The sequence below is a fragment of the Hylobates moloch genome, unplaced genomic scaffold (genome assembly GCF_009828535.3).
Source record: "Hylobates moloch isolate HMO894 unplaced genomic scaffold, HMol_V3 SCAFFOLD_4, whole genome shotgun sequence".
NCBI lineage: Eukaryota > Metazoa > Chordata > Mammalia > Primates > Hylobatidae > Hylobates > Hylobates moloch.
Genome location: NW_026652279.1, coordinates 90,683,078 through 90,706,075, shown reverse-complemented (window position 1 = coordinate 90,706,075; position 22,998 = coordinate 90,683,078). Strand labels below are relative to the sequence as shown.

The window sequence follows — 22,998 nt, the reverse complement described above, 5'->3', positions numbered from 1 at the left end:
GAGGGAGAAAGACACATCACACACAACAGAACAATGATATGAATAGCAGCTGACCTCATATCAAAAAAACAATGGAGGCCAAAAGTGACATTAGCAAGGTAGTAGAATAGGATGCCTCAGACTTCCTATAGAAGCCCCCCATAGAACTGATGACTTAATAATATAGTTCAAAAAGCCTGTAAAAGAACTTCAGCCACCAGTTAGGAATTCACAGCCCCACAGCACAGGCAAGCTCAAAGCCTAGGAAACTGCACTGAAATGAGTAAGAAAAGCCATTTCTTTTCTTTTCTTTCTTTTTTTTTTTGAGATGGAGTTTCACTCTTGTTGCCCAGCTGGAGTGCAGTGGTGCCATCTTGGCTCACTGCAACCTCCGCCTCCTGGGTTCAAGTAATTCTCCTGCCTCGGCCTCCCGAGTAGCTGGGATTATAGGCATGCGCCACCACACCCGGCTAATTTTGTATTTTTAGTAGAGATGGGGTTTCTCCATGTTGGACAGGGTGGTCTCAAACTCCCAACCTCAGGTGATCCGCCTGCCTCAGCCTCCTAAAGTGCTAGGATTACAGGCATAAGCCACCGTGCCTGGCCAAGAAAAGCCATTTCATGTTAACTAAATCAGCTCCTTCCTCAAGCTAGCACAGCTCTATGCAATCAAGAGGAAATGCCTACCTCACAACTTCTCCATCAGGAGAAAAAGAGAAAAGTGGAATATACATCCAGCATTCCAGCTTTTCAGTGGACTGCCCAAGGGGCTGGTTTCTGTCTTGCCACATTTGGAGCAGGCACAAAGAGAGAACTCAGCAAGTTGTTGCAGCGCTAGCAACTTATAATACAGTAGACAAAAGCCAACACAGCTCCATATGATTGGGAGAAAGCAACCAGCTTGTGGCTCCTTACTTGGGAGGGAAAGAGAAGAGTGGAATGTGTGTCTAATGTTTCAGCATTTCAGAGGACTGCCCAAGGGACTGATTTCTATCTCACCTGACTTGAAGGACTGATGGAACTGGGAGACCTTGAAGGCCCAGGGGCCACAAAGAACAAAAGAGAGTTAAGAGATTTGTTGCATGCCAGAAAACCTACAATACCAAAGACAGATAACAGAAGGGGCAAGAGAGACTACAAGCTCCTGAAAAAGAAATCAGAAAACCTCTCTAATAGGGAAATTACATGCACAAGCCCAGAGAGGCAGCAGACCCACAAAAGGTTTGAGAGGTCCTCAGAATCTCCAGCCAGGATGATTGGTGAAGGTCTTCCCCTGTATGAAGTGAGTTCATAAAGGTCGAAAGGGCTGGCTGTTCTTTTAAATGCACAAATCACAACAACAAAAAACAAGGCACATGTTACAGAGAAACGTGGACCAATAAAGGGAAAAAATTAATTTCTAGGAATCAATCCTAAAAAAACAAAGATCTAAGAATTATCTGACAAAGAATTCAATATAATCATCTTAAAGAACCTCAGCACTATACAGGATAACCCAGAAAAACAACTAAATGTAATCAAGAGAACAATGCATGAGCAAAATAAGAATTTAACAGACAAAAACTATATAAAGAACCAAAAAGAAATTATGGAGCTAAAACATACAATAACTGAATCGAAACATTCACTAAAGAGGATCAACAGCAGTCTTGATCAAGCAGAATACTTAGTGAACCCAAAGACAGGTCATTTGAAATAATCAAGTCAGAAACAAAAAAGAAAAAGAATGAAGAAAAGTGAAGAAAGCCTAAGGGACTTAGATACCATAAAATAGATCAATACACATACTATGGAAGCTCCAGAAGGAATTAGAGTAAGAAACAGACAAAGAGCTTATCTGAAGAAACAATAACCAAAAACTTCCTAAATGCAAAGATATTGCAGGTTTGGTTGCAGACCACCATAATAAAGTGAGTCACACAAATTTCTTGGTTTCCCAATGCATAGAAAAGCTGTATTTACACTATACTGTAGTCTATTAAGTGTACAAAATGGATATCTTAATGTAAAAATACTTTCTTGCTAAAAAAAAAAATGCTAACAATCATCTCCGCCTTCAGCAAGTTGTAATATTTTGGCTCATGGACGGTCTTGCCTCAATGTTGATGTATGTTGGTGAATCAGGGTCGTGGCTGCTGAAGGTTGGGGTGGCAGTATCCACTTCTTAAATAAGAAAAGAGTGAAGTCTGCTGTATCAGTTGTCTCTTCCTTTCATGAAAGATTTATCTGTAGCATGCAATGCTATCTGATAGCATTTTACCCATAACAGCACTTATTTTGAAATTGGAGTTGATTCTCTTCAAATCTGCTGCTGTTTTATCAACTAAGTTTATAAAATATTCTAAATTCTTTGTTGTTATTCCAACAATGTTCACAGCATCTTCACAGGAGATTCTACCTCAAGAAATATTTTCTTTGCTCATCTATAAGAAGCAATTCCTTGTCTGCTCAAGTTTTATCATGAGATTGCAGCAATCCAGTCCCATCTACAAGTTCCACTTCTAATGCTAGTTCTCTTGCTTTTCCACTACATCTGTGGTGACGTCCTCCACCAAAGTCTTGAACCCCTCAAGGTCATTAATGAGGGTTGGAATTAACTTCTTCCAAACTCCTGTTAAGACTGTTTTGACATCCTTGTGCGAATCAAAAATGTTCTTAATGGCATCTAGAATGATTCTTTTCTAGAAGGTTTTCAATTTACTTTGCCCAGACTTATCAGACAAATCACCATCTATGGCAACTATAACTTTATGAAATGTATTTCTTAAAAGTAAGACTTGAAAGTCAAAATGACTCCTTGATCCATGGGCTACAGAATGAATGTTGCATAAGCAGGCATGAAAACAACATGAATTTCCTTGTATATCTCCATCAAAGAGATATACCCCAAGTGCATTGTCAGTAAGCAGTAACATTTCCAAAAGGAATCTTAGCTAGTTCTTCTGGATAACTTGCTGCAGCTTCTGTGTCAGTACTTGCTGCTTTACCTTGAACTTTTATGTTATGGAGATGGCTTCTTTCTTTAAACCTCATGAAACAACCTCTCAGATTCCAATTTTTTTTTCTTGCAGCTTCCTCACCTCTCTCAACCTTTATAGAATTCGAGGGTTGGGGCTTGCTCTGGATTAGGCTGTGCCTTAAGGAAATGTGGCTGGTTTGATCTTCTATCCAGATCACTCTATCCATATCAGTAATAAGGCTGTTTCACTTTCTTATCATTCGTGTGTTGACTGGAGTAACACTTTTAATTTCCTTCAAGAACTTTTCCTTTTCATTCATAACTTGGCTGTTTGGCATAAGAGGTCTAGCTTTGGTGTATCTCAGCTTTCATGCTTTCCTCACTAAGCTCGTATCTAGCTTCTGATTTCATAAATGTCTTCCTTTACATGGAAAGGAAGATGTAATTCTTCCTTCACTTCAGTTGCATCTTCCTTTTCACTTGAACACTTAGAGGCCACTGTAGAGTTCTTAACTGACCTAATTCCAGTATTGTTCTGTCTGAGGGTATGGGGAGGCCTCAGGAAAGGAAGAGTCATAAAACACACATTTATCAATTAAGTATGCCATCTTATGTGGGCATAGTTTGTGGTACCCCAAAACAATTACAACACTAACATTAAAGATCACTGATCACTGTAACAGACAAATAACAATGAAAAGTCTGAAATACTGTGAGAATTTCCAAAATGTGACAGAGACACAAAGTGAGCACGTGCTGTTGAAAAAATGGCACTCACAGACCTGCTTAATTCACAGTTGCCGCAAACCTTCAATTTGTGAAAAACCCAGTATCTGCAAAGTGCAGTAAAGAGAAGCATAATAAAACAAGGTATGCCTGTATAAGAAAAGAAATGAACAAATTCATGAAGCTTAAAAGGACTCCAAGTAGGATGACCTAAGGAAGACCATAGAGACACATAATCAAATTGTCAAAATTCAAAGACAAAGACAGAATCATGAAAGCAACAAAAGAAAAGTTATTTGTCATCTATAGGGGAGCACTCATAAAATATCAACATATTTCTTAGCAGAAACATTACATGCCAGAAAGGAGTAACATTATATATTCAAAGTAATAAAAGAAAAAGCCTGCCAACCAGAAATACTATTTTGGCAAAACTGCTCTTCAAAAATGATGGTGAAATAAATGAAGGAGACCGTTCTAGATCAACAAAAGCTGAGGGAGTTATCATGAATAGACCTGCCTCGCAACAATTGCTGAATGAGTCCTTCAAGTTGAAACAAAAGGATACTAGACTGCAACACAAAAGCAAATGAAATATAAAGTTCTCTAATAAAGGTAAATATAAGATAGGTACAGAATCCTGTAGTACTATAATGGTGGTGGTATATAAATCACTTTTGATTTAGGTACACAATTTAAAAAATAAAAGCACAAACAATAACTATATAAAATTATGCATACTGTAATGGCTAGAGCAACTACTAAAATAAATATAGTCAGGTATAGCTAAAATTCCAATAATGGCATTAAAATTAATAGTAAAAATAGTCAATTAGCCCAAAAGAAATTAGCAAGGGGGGTACAGAGAAACAAACAGCACAAATAGCAAGATCGCAGACTTAAACACAATCATATCACCAATTACATTAAATTTAAATGGACTAAATACACCTATTAAAAAGCAGAGACAGCCAGGTGCAGTGGCTCACGCCTGTAATCTCAGCACTTTGGGAGGCCAAGGTGGGAGAATCACCTGAGCTCAGGAGTTCAAGACCAGCCTGGACAACATGGCGAAACCCTGTCTCTACTAAAAATATTAAAAAATTAGCCAAGCAGGGTGGCACATGCCTGTAGTCCCAGCTATTCGGGAGGCTGAAGCAGGAGAATCGCTTGAACCTGGGAGGCAGAGGTTGCAGTAAGCCGAGATCGCATCACTGCACTCCCGCCTGGGCAAGAGTGAGGCTCCGACTCAAACAAACAAACAAACAAACAAACAAAAAAGAGATACAGACTGGACAAATAGCAAGGCTCAACTATATGCTGTCTATAAAAACTGCACTGTACATGCCTGTAATCCCAGCACTTTGGGAGGCCGAGGCAGGCGGATCACGAGGTCAGGAGATCGAGACCATACTGGCTAACACGGTGAAACCCCGTCTCTACTACCAAAAATACAAAAAACTAGCCGGGCGTGGTGGCAGGCGCCTGTGGTCCCAGCTACTCAGGAGGCTGAGGCAGGAGAATGGCGTGAACCCGGGAGGTGAAGCTTGCAGTGAGCCCAGATCGCGCCACTGCACTCCAGCCTGGGTGACAGAGCGAGACTCCATCTCAAAAACAAAACAAAACAAAAACAAAAAAAAACTGCACTGTAAATATAAAGACAGGGTAGGGTAAAAAATAAAAAGCAGATATAGCACACCGACAATAGGAAAAGAAAGTAAGGCTAAATTAATAGCAGTCAAAGCAGATACCAAGTCAAAGTGTATTCTCAGAGATAGAGAGGCATTTCATACTGGTAATAGGACCAATAAGATATAACAATGATAATTTATTTACTTAACAACAGAACATCAAAACACACTCCAAAACATAAAGCAGAAACTGAAAGAACTAAAGGGAGAAATAAACAAGTTCCCAGTCATAGATGAAGATTTCCATAAGCCACTCTCAGTAACTGATAGAAAAACTAGACTAAAAAATCAGCAAGGATCTTATTATTTGAATAATACTATCACACCAACTTCATCTAGCTGACATTTATAGAACGTTGTAACAAGCTCAGAATAAACATTCTACTCAATTGCATCTGGAGCATTCACCAAGATAGACTATATGCTGAATCACAAATCTCAAGAAGTTCAAAAATTGACTTCTTGCACTCAGAGTATTGACATACTCTGCAGTCAGAGTATGTTCCTGACTGCAATGAATTAAATTAAAAATCAACAATAAGATATCTAGAACACACCCCAATTATTTGGCTCCCAAACCAATTTAAATGCTAAATAACTCAAGGACCAAATAAAGGCAATTTAAAAAGGAAAATTAGAAAAATAGTTCTAACTTAAGAGTAGAAAAAATATGATACAGCAAAATTTGTGAGATAAAAGCAAAGCAGTACTTAATGAGAAACTTATAGCTTTAAAATGTGCAAATTTAAAAAAGAAAAAAAGCCCAGGTGCAATAGCTCACATCTGTAATCCCAATGCTATTGGGAGGATTGCTTGAGGCCAGGAGTTTGAGACCAGCCTGGGAAACACAGCAAGCCTCTGTCTCTACAAAAAATAAAAATAAAAAAATTAGCCAGGCACAGTGACATGTGTTCGTAGTCCCTACTCAAGAGGCTGAGGTGGGAGGATCTGTTGATCCCAAAAGTTTGAGGCTGCAGTGAGCTACGATCATGCCACTTGCACTCCAGCCTGGGTAACAGAGCAAGACTCTGTCTCTTAAAAAAAAAAAAAAAAAAGGGGAAATGTGGTTCCTAAAATCAATAACCTTAGTTTCTAACTTCAGAAAGAAAAAATTATACTCAAAGTATAAAGCAAAAAAAAATTTTAAAAGAGAGAAGAAATCACTGAAATAGAAAATAGAAAATTAACAAAGCAAAAATTTGGTTATTTGGAAAGATTAACAATATTGATAAATCTCAACCAAAAATGAAGAACAATAGAGAGAAATTACTAATATTAGGAATGAAAAATGAGCCATCACTACAGAGCCTATGGCCAATAAAAGGAAAATAAGGTGTGTAGATTTGTATTATGCCAACTTAAGTGAAGCTGGAATTTCATTTCCCGGAATTCTCTTTATTGCATAGCTCTGTGTTAGTGTGGACCACATGAGTCATGTCTGAGATTTGAAAGGCAAAAATTAATCATCTCAGAAAGCTGGCACATACTGTCACTTATTTCTTAGTTCTCCTTGTTAGTGTGGGCAGCACTTGCACCTTCAGCTCTTTGTAGTTTCTGCCACATTTCTTCCTTCAGCTTTGACTTTTGAGCCAGGTATACATTTAGCTAGCTTCTTCTGTAGGAAAGGTTAGGAGTCTCAGTGGAAAAAAAGAGTTCAACATAGATTCCAATGTATCCTTATGGATCCCACCCCCACAGGTAGAGTTTGTCCTTACTTCTACCACTTCACATTCATCATCTCTTCCTAAGTGCCCTCCTTACTGACTTCAAGTTCCAGAACCAGACATGAACTATGTAATCAGCTTCCACAATCTCCCATAACTATTTAATCAGCTTCCACATTCACATTAGGTCAAATCCAAATAAATTTGACAACTTATAAAAAATAGAAAAATTATTTGAAAGACATATGTTACCAAAGCTTGCTCAAGAAAAAAACAAATAACTTAGATAACCATACGTGTGTGTATTTAAAAAACGATGGAACAGAATAGTATTCAGAAATAGACCCACACATACACAACAAAATAATTTTCAATGAAGGTGCCAAAGTAATTCAACGAAAAAAGAAAACTCCTTTCGGTAAGTGATGCTACAACAACTGTATGTACATATGAAAAAAATGACTCATCTCCATACACACACACACACACACACACACACACACACACACACACACACACACAAATTCAAGAGGAATCACAGATATAAATACAGTTTCCAAAAGAAAACAGGAGAAAAACTTTGCAGCTTTGGGATAGACAAGATTTCTTAAGACACAAAAAGTACTATTCATTAAAAAAAATTGTCAACAGGACTTCATCAAAATTTAAAATGTCTGCTTATTAAGAGATACCATAAAGAAAATCAAAAGGCAAACTACAAACTAGAAGAAAATATTCACAATGCACAGATCTAATAACATAAAAAGCATTAATAAAGCAACAAATAATCCAATTAAAAACTGGGAAAAAGAAATGACCCTACACAAAAAGTATACCATGACCATAAAAAGCACATAAAAAGGTACTCAATGTAAGTCATCAGAGAAATACCAATTAAATCATGAGACAGCATTTCATACTTACTAGAATGAATGAAATTAAAATACTGACAACACCACATGTTGGCAAGGATATGGAAGTATTTGAATTCTCATTTATTGATGATGGAATACAAAATGGTACAACCATTCTGAAAAACAGTTTGGGTATTTCCTATAAAAGCTAAACATATGCCTACCCTATGACCCATCTTTTCTTTTCTTATATTATCCAAAAGAATTGAAAACATTCATCCATAAAAAAGATACGCACAAGAAAGTTTACAGCTTTACTCATAATAGCCAAAAAAACTAGGAATAACTTAAATACCAATCAAAAGGAGAACAAACTGTGGTATAATCATACTAGGAATAAGCTGCTGATACATGTGATCACACGGATGAACCTCAAGTGAAAGTAGCCAGACACAGTGAGTACATGCTGTCACGATTCCATTTATATGAAGTTTAACAAGAGAAAGAACTAACCTATGGTGATAAAAATCACGTACAGTGAATGCCTATTGGAGGATTAGCTGGTAGGGGCACACAGGAACTTTATAGGATGATAGAAATGCCCTACATCTTGATTAGGGTATTGATTAAACAGGAGTACAGATTTGTACTCATCAAATTATATACTTAAGTACATTTCATTCTATGTAAATTTTACCTCAAAATAAAAAGAAAAAACCATTCATGGAAATTTCAGCATTCATTAACAGGATGAAATTATATTTTCCAGGCTGGGCGTGGTAGTTCACACCTGTAATCCCAGCACTTTGTGAGGCTGAGGCGGGAGATCACTTGAGGCCAGGAGTTTGAGACCAGCCTAGACAACATGGCAAAACCCTGTCTCTACTAAAAACATAAAAATTAGCTGGGTGTGGTGGTGCACACCTGTAATCCCAGCTATTCGGAAAGCTAAGGCACAAGAATCACTTGAACTTAGGAGGTGGAGGTTGCAGTGACCTGAGATCATGCCACTGCACTCCAGCCTGGGCAACAGAATAAGACTCTGTCTCAAAAAGTAAATAAATAAATAAATAAGTAAGAATATATGTATATACGTACACACACACACTCTCTCTCCAAAACAGCGTATTTTGAAAAAGATCCAAAAAAACTTCAAGTTGAAAAGTGAAAACTTAAAAGTGCTACCATATTTATTAACATGAATATTGTTCTAAATTTAAGAATTTCTCTGAAACGTAAGAAATCTCAATAGAGTACTGTGGCCTGTGTTCACATCTACTACAAATTAATTTTGCGATGCTATAAACTCCTGTAAGCAGAATGGCAATGGAATAAAGATTTAGATACATGGGAAAGGTAACAGAAAGTTAACAGAAAGCTCAAAACAGAGAAGGCATCATACCTGTTGGGAGAGGTATATATATCCTTTTTTCTAACCTTCTTCGCAAAGCTTCATCAATGTCCCACGGGAAATTAGTAGCAGCCAATACCATAACCATTTTGGAAGGATCATCATTTTCTAAAGCTCCTCCAACTCCTATACACAGTAAGGGAGAAAAAGATAGTGTTTTTCTTACAACCCTTTATTCTTTCATTCAATTAACATTTCTTTTAGCCAAAGTGGCAGAATCAATGATGAAGACAGTGCAGTCCTGACCTCTGTGTGGTGGCAAAACCAGACTCATTAACAGATAACTACAAAACAAAGAAGTAGAAGAATTCACATAACCTAGTGTGGAATTTTTTTTTCTTTCTTTTTTTTTTTTTCTTGTGCAACCTAGTGCAGGATTTTAATCCAATAAAAACATCCATTTTTCTATAAGAAAATGAATGCATATTTCCTCCGAAAAGAAAAGGCATAGGAGATTAGGCTCTGTTTTATTCCTCTTATTTCTTTTAAATCATAAAGTTCCGCAAAAATTTTATTTTAGTTTTTAGTCTATTTTCTCAAGAAGTGAAAACAGAGGGTTCACATTTACTTATTCTAGCATGCAATTATAATTTTGAAAGACAGGTTATATTTCCATGATGCTGTCCTTTAAACTTTTAAGTGACTTGTAAAAAATAAATAAGACATTTAAGAATGAACCCAGTAATCACAGATAAAAATAACCAAACCAACTACATGTACATACACAGTGTCTCCTTTTCGGAATTAAAATTTTAAAATAAAAAATTTCAGGTCACACAACAGAAACTCTAGAAAATATGTAGTGAAAAATAAAAGATTAAAAAACCCATCAACTTTATTGATAAGACTTTCTAGTCTGGCATAATAAAGTCCTAGTGGACTCAAAGCAACCTAGTTCAATATAGTATTTTTAAAAAAACAAGGTCTGGTTCTGTTGTTCAGGCTGGAGTGCCCTGGCATGATCTCGGCTCACTGAAACATATAATATTTTCTTATTACGAAACTCCTACTTCAATCATTATGACAAAGAATCAAGCTGTCCAACTAATAATCAACAATAGTCACAAATACCCCTCAATGAAATTCAGCTGACTAAATTTGTATTCGGTGATTTCCTTTTCCAATTTTAAACACCTAATTTTTTTCCTATACCCCACCTCAAAAATAAAACTTATTCCTTTCTCTCATACTTTAGCAAAAGTTAAAATGGTAAACTCATTGAGGGAAGGGTCTCGTAGTACATTATAAGTATTCAGTAAGTATCCACAGTTGATGAATAACCATGACTGTTTTGAAACAGCACAACTCGGATATTGTTGGTGTTTTGTTGTTGTTGTTATTATGAGACAGGTTCTTGCTCTGTTGCCCAGGCTGGAGTGCCATGGCACAATTACAGCTCACTGTGGCCTCAAACTCCTGCGCTCAAGCTATCCTCCCACCTGAGCCTCCTGAGTAGCTGGGTCTACAGGCACATGCCACCACACCCAGCTACTTTTTAAAGTTTTTGCTATGTTAAAGTCTTGCTATGTTAACCAGGCTGGTTTTGAACTCCTGGCCTCAAGTGATCTTCCCACCTCAGCCTCCCAAAGCGCTGGGACTACAGGCGTGAGCCACTGCACTCAGTCCCTCACCCTGGATATTTTTTAACATATTTTATCTGTTCTAATGTTTTGCTTGAACGGCCTCTTGTCTACCACACAACTAACTACCAGAGTAACTTATCTCTGAACAGCAGCTCTGAACCCATACCCTCTTCCTTCTATGGCTCTTCAGGGTCCTTTTTCTCTGTCTGGATAACTCCTACCAATGTTTCAAAGTCCAACTCGGCTATCTCTTTCCATGACTGCCCTGGTCTTGGTGGTGCCTCTCCTGTGTTTCCACTGCACCCAGACTTTACTTCTACCCCAGAATGTACCATAATGTATTATATTCATCTGATCAGTTGCCTGCTTCCCATCCAGATCAGTGGTTCTCAAACTTTTTGATCTCAGGACCCTTTCATACTCTTAAAAATTACTGAGGCTGGGTGCTGTGGCTCATGTCTATAATCCTAGCACTTTGAGAGGCTGAGTCCAGAGGATCACCTCAGCTCAAGAGTTCAACTACCGCCTGGGAAACATGGAGAGACCCTGTCTTTACAAAAAATAAAACTTAGCCAGATGTGGTGGCATGTGCCTGTGGTCCCAGCTACTTAGGAGGCTGAGGCAGGAGGATTGCTTGAGCCCAGGAGGTCAAGGCTGCAGTGAGCTGTGTTCACACCACTGTACTCCAGCCTGGGCAACACAGCAAAGCTCTGAACCTTACAAAAAAAAAAAAATTATTGAGAACCCCAAAGAGCTTTTTAGTGTCTGGAGTGTATCTATCAATATCTTTAAAACTTAAAATAGATGGTGCATGGGTAAATTGAATGAAAAAAAAGAAAAAACCTAAAATTGAAATTTAAAAATATTAATTAACTTAAAAATAATTCACTTAAAAATAATGATAAATTCATTACATATTTTTATGAAAAGTATGTTTTCCAAAATATTTAAAAAAAGAAGAGGGGCTTTTTTTTTTTTAACATTTTTGCAAATCTCTTTAATGTCTATCTAGAGAAAAGCTGGATTCTCATATCTGCTTCTGCTTTCTACCTTTTATGATACCCTACGTCTTACAGCCTCTCAAAAACTCTACTGTACACTTGTGAGAGAATGAGAGTAAAAAAGAAAAGGCAAACAATGACTTGATATTCCTATGAAAATAGTTTTGATCTTGCAGATTCTTTAAAGGGTCTCAAGGATCCCTAGGACTCTAGATCCTGCCTCTAGAACCTTTGCTCCAAATAGTAAGCTCCTTGAAGGCCATAGTAGCCTTTTTCTTTGTAATCTCAGAATCTGAAATGGTGCATGATCTCTAACAAGTACGCAAGAAATGCTTTCTGAGTGCATGAACAAATGAACAAATGGGTGAATGAACAAATAATTAAACTCAGGCTGCCTTCTAATCCATCCATTGACTATGAGTTTACACAAAATATTTAAAAATAAGAGTTTTGAAACAATAATTAAATATCAATTACCATCCATCTGAATGAGCAGTTCAGACTTGACCCTGCGACTTGCCTCATGTTCATCAGAAGTTCCTCTTCGACTGCAGATAGAATCTATCTCATCAATGAAGATCGTGGTAGGGGCATAAAATCTAGCCTTTATGAAAATATTTTAAAGAAATCATTCAATAATCTCATAAAACAATCGGAGTATTTTAAAAAATCTTTTAAAACAGTGGCAAGAGGGCAGAAACTTCTCACTATTTTAATGCCATCATCTGGTTATGGCAAAGGCTAAATCAATCATTCCCATGAGACAAAAGAAATTTCTAAAAATAAAGGTTATATGGCTGGTGAAGCTGGGTGATAGATACGTAGGGGTGCATTGTACTATGAACTTTCATGTCTGCAAATTTCCATAACGAAAAAATTTTTCAAAAATAAATCAACCTCAATCCTCAAATATACATTCTTAAGTTACTGCAAATCCCATAAGAAAAAGGAATAAACTTTAATGACAGGTCAGGCTCTGATTTTTAAAACACATATTAAAATATTCTTCTGTTCCATCAGCTCCCTAGAGATCTAGAAATACCAGTCAACCCACACATACGACCAAAGTCTCTTCTTCCACCCTCAGTGGACAGGATGCCAAAAGGCCTTGTTTTACCTTAAAGAAAAAGATACACTGAAGATACACCAACTATCCCACAAAACCCATCATCCCATTTCTCGTCAGTGTGTCAAGAACTATTAAAATAGAATTACATTGCCCTTTTCAAAAAAGATTCCAGGTGGACAGAGCTGATTTATGGGGGCATCATAGGCTTACACACACTACTTTGAAATCTGAATATATCGTCACTCACCATCTCAAACAACAGACGAACTAACTTCTCAGATTCACCTCTATATTTAGATGTCAGCGTAGAAGAGGAAACGTTGAAGAATGTTGTACCACATTCAGTGGCAACAGCTTTAGCTAGCATAGTTTTACCAGTGCCTGGGGGTCCAACCATCAGTACACCCTGAAATTTCAAAAGACGAATTAAATGATTTATCAGATCAAAAATTTTTTTATAAATTATCATCAGCTATTAATGTACATGAAGATTTTTCTGTCGAAAGATAAACTCAAAATTGTCACAGTAAAATCATGACGCATTTAGCAAGAGTATTATTTTATAGCTAGAAAAAATGAAGAAATTTCACAAAATGTCTCAAGCCAGAGGTAGTCAGAGATAACCTAACAAAAAGCCCAGACAACAAACAAGTTTCTCATACATTTAGATATAATCTCAGTTTCCTGAACCTGGCATATGATATATACATATAATATTGAGCACTGCTTAAAAGCAACTGTTCTGTTACACATAATAAAAAATAAGACATTTTCTATCACATGTGGCAGAATTACACATTCCTTACCCTCTATAAAGGACAGAATCTACCTTCCACAGAGCATTTATAATATACAGCTTTCAGTAAAAAATAAAGACCCATTTATGAGTTAATAAGGTAACAGTAAAAAATCCAGTGGTGATTCAAACATAACCAAATTAGCAAGATTTGTATTTTAATGTGTTAGTTTACATAAAATAGTGATAGTGATGAAAGAGCCAGTAAATACAGAATAAAAACTAAACTTCAGTTACTTCTTAGTTTTGAAAACAACATAAAAGTATTCTATAAAAACAAATCAGTGAAGAATAAAAATTATTCAAGGAATCCAACCTTCTAGTCTTAAAAACTAATGGGTTCTTAAATAATTATTTTCTTCCAGGATTTTTAATAGAGTTTAAATACATAGCTCACACTAAATTTTTCTGCATAATACCTGGTGATTCCTTAAGAGGAATTCTGATCCAATTGCTACTTTGGTTTGACAAGCTTCTGGGGATTTAAGCTTTGAAAACTATGTGTATGTCAAAGTTTCATAAACTCCAAATTCAGAAACTGTCCAAATGCTTTTTTAGCTATAGAATTCTGATACACAGATCAACGAGGAATCACTACAATTTGAAACATTCGTTTTACAAAAATATTTTTTTGCTATGTTAGGGAGCCCTCAACTTTGCATGAGGTTGAGATTTTAAAAACCATGAAAACGACCAGTTGATGCTATAAGCATAGCTAGAGCAAAGTTCTTACTTCTCCGATGCCTTTTTCCATACTCTCTGAGAGGGCCATCCTGCAATGCCATTAATGTGGCCACCTCCCACAGGAGTTAATTTCTAACACTGGCAGCTGTTTATAGCTACTGTATGATATTGAAAAACTTCACCTCCTCACAACATTACTCCTTTAATTTATTTCTCTCTTTCCTGTATCTCTTTGTCTACTGGCTCTTTCCCCTCGGTATATAAATATACTTTAATCTGCCACATTACAAAAATCCCTTAAGGAAAGAACAGTCTCTTCAATAAATGTTGCTGGAAAAACTGGACAGCCATATGCAGAAGAATAAAACTAGAAGCTGATCTCTTACCATATACAAAAATCAAAATGGATTAAAGACCATATACGAAAATCAAATCAAAATAGGTTAAAAACCTGAAACCATGAAACTACTAGAAGAAAACACTGGGGAAATGCTACAGGACATCAGTCCAGGCAGATTTTTTTGTGTAAGACCTCAAAAGCACAGGCAACCAAAGCAAGAACAGATAAATAAATTATATCAAACTAAAAAGCTTCTGCACAGCAAAGTAAACAACAAAGAGACACCCCCACAATGGGAGAAAATATCTGCAAAATATCCATCTGACAAGGGATTAGAACCAGAACACATAAGCAGCTCAAGCAACTCAATAGCAAAAAGACAAATAATCCAATTTTAAAATGGGCAAAAGGTCAGAACAGACATTTCTCAAAAGAAGACATACAAATGTCCAATAGATATATGAAAAAATGCTCAACATCACTAATCATTAGAGAAATTCAAGTTAAAACCAAAATGAGATCATCTCACTCCAATTAAAATGGCTTTCATCAAAAAGATAGCTAATAATAGATGATGGTGAGGATATGGAAAAAGGGGAATGCTCCCATACTGTTGGTGGGAGCCACCGTGGAAAACTGTGTGGAGGTTCCTCAAAAAACTAAAAGCAGATCTACCATATGATCCAGCAATTCCACTACTAGGAATATATCCAAAAAAAAAAGGAAATCAATATATCAAAGAGTTATTTGCACTCCTGTGTTTATCACAGCACTATTCACAACAGCCAAAATACAAAATCAACCTAAGTGCCCAACAATGGATGAATGGAAAAAGAAAATGTGGTATATATATAAAATGGAATACTATTCAGCCATAAAAAAAATAAAATCGTGTAATTTATAGCCACATGGATGGAGGTGGAGGTCGTTATGTAAAGTGAAATACATCAAGCACAAAAAGACACATATCACATGTTTTCATTCATTGGTGGGAGCTAAAAAAGGATCTCATGAAGGCAGAATAGACTGGTGGTTACCAGAGGCTGGGAAGGGTAGGGGTCAAGGGAGAATTAAGAGAAGCTGATTAATGAGTACAGCTTGATAGATCAGTAGGGTGACCACAATTTACGATAGTCTATTATATATTTCAAAATAACTAGAAGAGAATAATTTGAATGTTCTTAGCATGAAGACAAATGTTAAAGATGGTGGATATCCCATTTACACTGATTGGATCTTTACAAATTATGTGAATGTATTAAATTATCACATGAACCCCAAAAGTATGTACATCTATTATGTATCAATTCAAAAACAAAAAATGTTTAAAAAAACAGATAAAATTGAGACAAAAAAAAAAATCCTTCACTTGACTCTACAAATCCTCTAGCTACTATCCATCTCTTCTTCCTCTCACAGCCAACCTTCAATGGTTTATGCTATTTCTTCTTCATAAGCTACAACATGACTTTAGTCTTCACCAATTTACTAAAAATACTTCATTTACTAACCTAATGGTCATTCTTCAATCGTACCTCCTTGACTTCTCTCTGACCTTTGATGCTGCTTCACGGTATTCATTCCCCTCTTCTTGAAACCCTGACACTGCTCTTTTCCAGACACTTCTGCTCTCTGGCTATGTTCACTGCCTCAGATCTCCTCTTTCCTCTGCCCTTTATATTCCCAAAGCAATTCTAAACCTTTCCCTTTACAAAACTCCTGAACAAACTCATCCATACCAGATCATCAACCACCCTTTGTATCTCACGATTTTACACTCACACTCTATCTGAAGCTCCAGGCCTCTATTTCGAATTAGCTGCTGAGTATTTATTGAAACACATTTTGTTTCTATTTAAGCCTGCTCCTTTCTCTATTTCCAATATCAGTTCCCTGTACCCTGTATAATAAAGAATGTAGCTGGCCTTTGTCCCCAGTCCCTGGAAAATAGCCTCTAAATCCTTGGAATTACCCTAGCGACAGGATTATTTTTGTTATCACAATAGGCCCTGAAATTTTATGCTAATGAGGTGACTCATAGTGGGCCCCTATATAGTTTATGCCAACAAGACAACTCAGGATGGGGGATGACCATGCCAGGAAAACCAACCATGTGATTAGAGAGCTGGGGCTTTCAGCCATGTGATATCAACTCAACCTTTAGGGAGAGGAAGAGAACAAGAGATTAAGAACCATGGGCAATCATTCAATTGATCAGGTGAGCTTCCCTAATTGGCAATATCCTGCATATTTCTCTTAGTCCATTTGTGTTGCTACAAAGAAATACCTGAGGCTGGGTAATTTTAAAGAAAAAAAAGGTTTATTTGGCTCACAGTTCTGCAGGCTGTACAGGAAGCATGGTGCCTGCACCCATTCAGCTTCTGGTGATGGCCTCATGCTGCTTCCACTTACAGAGAAAGGTGAAAGGGAGCCAGCAGCATGCAGAACTCACATGGCAAGAACAGAAACAAGAGAGAGGGGAAACAGCCAGTTCTCATGAGAATGAACAGAGTGAGAACTGCTCATTACCATGAGGCTGGCACCAAGCCATTCATGAGGGATCTGCCCCCATGGCCCAAACTCCTCCCATTAAGCACCACTTCCCAACACTACCACATCAAGAATCAAATTTCAACATGAGATTTGGTGGGACAAATATCCAAACTATATCCAAACTATAACAGTACTATCACATGTCCATGTGATGCAATAATCTCCATATTGTCACACATCCAGGAGAGTAAAGCATCCTAACTCCATGAAGACAAGGCGAAAGAAGCGTCACCTTCAGCATCCTTCTAGACCTCGCCCTCTAAGTTTCTCCTTTTGGCTGGTTCCGATTTATATCCTTCGGCTATAATAATACTGTCATCGTAAGTACAGCTGCTCCCTGAACGACTTAGGGGTTGGGGCACCAATCCTCCACACAGTCAAAAATCTGCATATAATGTTTGATTCCCAAAAAAAAAATCAATGAATAGCCTATTATTGATTTGAAGCCTTGCTGATAACAAAAATTGTAAACACATATTTTGTATATGTATTGTATATGGTATTCTTACAATAAAGCTAGAAAAAAGAAAACATTATTAAGAAAATTATGAGAAAATATATTTATTATTCATTAAATGGAAGTGTATCACCTTAAAGGTCTTCACCTTGGATAGGCTAAGGAGGAGGAGGAAAAGGAGGGGTTGGTCTTGTCTCTGGGGCAGCAGAGGCAGAAGAAAAGCCATATGTAAGGGGACCCACGATGTTCATGCCTATGCTGCCCTGGGCTCAACTGTAAGGCTTCCCTAAGTTCTGTGAGTCATTCTAGAGAATTATCAAACCTGAGAGGGTAGTGGGAACTCCTGAATTTGTAGCCAGCTGGTCATAAGAGTGACCTGGGGACCCCCAAGTTGGCAGCTAGTGTCTGAAGTGAGGGCAGTCTTGTGGAAAACTGTGCTCTCAACCTGTGAAGTTTGGCCCGACTCTGGGTAGGTGATGTCAGAAGTCATTCAATTCAAGTCTGGAATCTGGGAGTCATACAACTTGTCTCTCTCCCACATCTCTGTAAACAATCAGTCACTGATACCTTCTAAATGTCTCTCAGAAATCCATTCATTTTTCACTAACCAAAAAGCCCATGCCTTTCTGCAGGCATTTGTCCTCATTGTTTGGCTAGATTATTTCAACAACTTCCTGATCAGATTACTTTTTCATATCCATCTATGTCCACCCCCAACCTGTCCTCCACACTGCTACAGAAAAGAGATCTTCCTACACTTGCAAATCACCCTTCTACTAAAAACTCTTCAATGGCTGACATCTTTAGCATGGCATGCAGGGCTCTTTGTGAGAAGTGGGTCACATCAACCATTCCAGCAGTGTCTTTTGTTACTATGTCCCATATAAACACTCTATACTTCCAGCCACACTGAACTACACAAGATTCCTCACATATACTGTGTTCTCTTACACTTTTCATGTGTTTGTACATGATATCCACTCTGCCTTAGAGCCCTTCTTCATCACATCTGCCTGTTTAACTTCTATTCATCTTTCAAGTCTCAGTTCAGAGTCACCTGCTCTGGGAGGCCATCCCTGGTATTATTCTCCACAGCAGGCTAAATCCCTCTTCCTCTCTCCTGCCATAGCAGTGTGTTCATTACTCTATCAGACACTAGTCACAATGTCCTCAAAAAATACTTCACTTACCACATGGCCTCCATTAAATACATGCTTAATCACCCGAAGACCATGAGCTTCTTGGGGGCTATTATTCACTCATTTTGGTATCCTCTGCACGTAGCCTATCATGTGACACAAGGTAAACACTCAATAAATATGTATTTACCCAGTGTAAACTTATCCAATGCTTACTAAGTACTAGGCCCTGAGGAAAAAAAGTTGAATCTGTCAGGAATCACACAAATCCTCAAGAGACTTTTAATCTATTAGAAAATATAGATAAATTATGGTGCCATCTGAGAAGTGCTAAGATAGGCTGGATGATAAATGGACAGATGAACAGAGTCTCAATGTAAGAGTGATTCAAGCATATGTTTATATACTTCAGCACTGAAAATACAGTAGTCTATTTCTTGGGCATCTCCTTATTTCCTAAGTACAATTTTAAATGTTGCCTTTATAAAAATCATATAATCTGATCTTAAAACTTGTAAAGAAGGACCTCAATATTATTCTGTTAGAGAAAAGTTAATCCCAGAGATACATATTTTTGAAAAGGCACTTAATATCTCCGTCTTTTACCTCTCTCACAAGCTTCAGCCCTGTATTTCTAACTTGGTGCATTTCCACACCAATATTATATCAAAATTTAAAACTCAAAAATAATTCCTTATCTCTTTCCCCAGAAGCACCCCCTTTCCCTGCTCCTACTGAACTTTCAACATCAAGAACAATAAACCAGTGTCCTTCTCCCTTCCTCAGCTCCACATTTATGTTATCATCACTATTTTGCCATAGGCAAAACCCAATTATCTTTGCACCTGCCTTCTTGACTTATATATTACATCCAAAAGGTTACCAACTTCCTTCATTAAATATCACTAGCATCTGTCCTTCCATTCCTAATTCATTATCACCATCCCAATTCAGGCTCTTTGAATTTTAAGCCTAAACTACTGCCAATCACTTCTGAACATGCTTGTTGCCTCCCATCTTTCTGTGCTCATTGCAACCAGATTGTTTTTCCCAACTCACCGATTTAACTATGCTACCTATCTGCTCAAAGAAGCCTCCCAAACACCTACAGAAAAAGAATCGAACTCCTGGGAAATACAATCTGGCCTCAACCTACCTTCCCATTTGAATCTTCCACTAATTTATTTTTTCAACATTTACATAGTTCTAAGGCCTCATTAACTCCTTTTAACCTCACTATACCCTATGAGAAAACCATTACTATTCCCATTTTATAGATAAGGAAACTGAGTCATGGAGAAGTTTCATAACTTGCTCAAGATCACAGAATAAGTGGAAAGGGCTAGAATTCGCATGCACCCAGTCTGGATCCAGGATCTGTGCCCCTTACCAATATTCTATGCTGCCTTCCTTACAAAACTTCAATGCATCTATTTCCCAAACACACTTACACTTTCTCACTATATTCCACCGCTCACGTCATTCATCCCTAAGTTCCTACATTTCCAAAATGTCTCCTCCAACATAGTGAAATCCTCATAATCCTACAAATTGCAGCTTGAATCCCACATCCTCAAGCATAAAGCCTTCTTTAATCATGTCATGTTTGTGCTTTGCTGAGCTTTCCAAGCACATGTGGACTGTAACACCCATTAGGCTCTGCTAGTGCCTAACACTGAAAGCTATGTGTAACTGCCCAACTCTCCATTTAGGATGTCTCACAGCTCAGGGACTATGTCTTGAAAAACAAGGAACCGTAATTACATATAACAGGGCTAAATAAGTGCCTGATGGATAAAGGAATGGTATCACACAATGCAGGAGAAAGTGTGCCGCGGAGGGAAATGCACATATAAACATAAGAAGCTGAGACACATTGAATTTTAAATTTTCTAAAGGTCTATTATGGTTGTCACAACCTATTTGGACTTCAATTTTCTAGTCTGTCAAATAGTGGGGATTTAAGATGATCTCAAAGACTCATTCCAGTTCTGAAATTCTGGAATTTACATTTTGAGACCAATTTTATAAGCTTGAAAAATTTCTGAGGTCTCCTTATTTTCATGTATTCTTTAAAACACATTTATCAGGCCTGAAACAGTGGCTCATGCTTGTAATCCCAGCATTTTGGGAGGCCAAGGTGGGAGGTTCACTTGAGGCCAGGAGTTCAAGACCAGCCTGGCCAACATGGCGAAACCCAGCCTCTACCAAAAATACAAAAATTAGCTGGGCGTGGTGGCGCGCACCTGTAATTGCAGCTACTCAGGAGGCTGAGGCACAAGAATTGCTTGAACCCAGGAGGCGGAGGTTGCAGTGAGCCAAGATCATGCCACTGCACACCAGCCTGGGCAACAGAGTGAGACTCAGTATCAAAAAATAAATAAAATACATTTATTGTCCCATTTTAGTAAATAATCTATTCTCACAAATCCATAAAAAATTCAAACATAACTTTTTAAAAAAGAATAATAGTTCAAGAATTTTATTCTACTGTTGCAGAAAAAAAATATTTGGTCAGGAAAAAGATTCTTTAGAAATATATCTTTAAATTTATTTTTTTAATCCAGTTTGCCAATAAATACTACAAAAGCACAGCAAGGACAGAATAAATTGATAAAGTCAGATATTTTGTAATGACATAAGAAGTGATCTTTTTTTTTTTTTTTTTTTGAGATAGAGTCTCGCTCTGTTGCCAGGCTGGAGTGTAGTCGCGCGATCTTGGCTCACTGCAACCTCCGACTCACGGGTTCAAGCGATTCTCCTGCCTCAGCCTCCTGAGTAGCTGGGATTACAGGCATGCACCACCATGACCAGCTAATTTTTGTATTTTTGGTAGAGATGAGGTTTCACCATGTTGGGCAGGATGGTCTTGATCTTCTGGCCTCGTGATCCACCCTCCTCAGCCTCCCAAAGTGCTGGGATTACAGGTGTGAGCCACGGTACCAGGCCAAGAAGTAGTTTTTTAAAACACAGCTGAAGACCTCTTTCTAGAAAAAACATTTGTTTTCAAGTTAAAAGAAAATAATTAACCATCAGTGAGAAATATCCCAACTTTTGAAAAATAACTGTTTGATCACACCTTTCTTCTATAAGACCATGCATTATTTCTGCTTAATCTGCTTAACTTTTTATTTACAGAACCATACATCTAGAAAATTCTTAAAACTAATCTCTAGCTCAGCATCCCTGAGGGAAGTGACCTAAAGACTATATAGTTTCAACAGTCCAAGCCCATCTCTCCTGCTATGCAGATGTAACACATCACAACTACAAATTCAAATCCAGGTGTTTTGGGTGTACATAAACTTCTCCCAACCTTTTCAAAATGGGTTAAATACATCAGAAACTACAGCAATGCTGCCTTTCACTCCAATGCCAAGTAGCATTCTTATACCAAAACCAATTTAATAAATTCTCACCTTCCATGGCCTTCTAATCCCTTTGAAAAAGTCAGGCATCCACATTGGAAGAACAACAGCTTCCCTTAGCAACTTCTTAGCTTCCTCCAGATCTGCTATGTCATCCCTTTGAAAGAACAGCGAAGTTTCATAATGTTTATTCAGGGATCTTTGATTTATGGTCAAAACTAATTCTTTTAATATTTTTTACTTACGAAATTATTCTCATATTAAGAACATTATTCTAATTCTTACTGCATAAAAAGATCAGTGAAAACATTAGTTATTAATGAGGACATGTCATTGAATTAACAACTTTTGTCATTTATATATCAACGTCAAATTAACATGTAAAATGTCCTTGGTTACTTCAACAGAACTGTCCCGTCAATTCTATACTTTCATATTATAGATGTGGTCATAATCAAATTAATGAATAACAAGAGAAAACTCACACCAAGACAACCTATAACTTGTGTGCTCCTCTACTTTAATTCAATAATTTGAAAGACTCTAACCAATGAATGCTAGGATTCCTGGATACAATGTCTCTTTCAAGGGCTTCCACCAGATCCTTATCATAACCAGCACCATCAAATTTTGGCATTTCACCATCACTTGCACCATCTTGCATATTCTTCCTTCCCTGGGGATAGGTATAAAAAAAGTACTAGTCAATAATGGATAATTTAGT

General features: G+C 37.3%; 1 protein-coding gene and 1 long non-coding RNA gene across 8 annotated transcripts in view; one reads left to right on the top strand and one right to left on the bottom strand.

Annotated features, from left to right (window-relative positions):
• KATNAL1 (katanin catalytic subunit A1 like 1) overlaps positions 1–22,998 on the bottom strand; it is a 111,543-nt gene that overhangs the window by 29,822 nt on the left and 58,723 nt on the right. For all 6 annotated transcript variants that reach the window (XM_032150547.1, XM_058437718.1, XM_032150548.2 and 3 more), the window contains exons 5-9: positions 22,823–22,950; positions 22,326–22,431; positions 13,185–13,343; positions 12,346–12,472; positions 9,276–9,410 (exon numbers count right to left, since the gene is read on the bottom strand). In XM_032150547.1, the coding sequence (XP_032006438.1) occupies positions 9,276–9,410; positions 12,346–12,472; positions 13,185–13,343; positions 22,326–22,431; positions 22,823–22,950 (655 nt within the window). The remainder of the gene's footprint in view (positions 1–9,275; positions 9,411–12,345; positions 12,473–13,184; positions 13,344–22,325; positions 22,432–22,822; positions 22,951–22,998) is intronic.
• The window catches only part of LOC131383286 (uncharacterized), a 102,623-nt gene continuing 96,434 nt past the window's right edge, over positions 16,810–22,998 (top strand). For both annotated transcript variants that reach the window (XR_009213194.1, XR_009213195.1), the window contains exons 1-2: positions 16,810–16,975; positions 17,494–17,630. This is a non-coding gene — a long non-coding RNA (uncharacterized LOC131383286). The remainder of the gene's footprint in view (positions 16,976–17,493; positions 17,631–22,998) is intronic.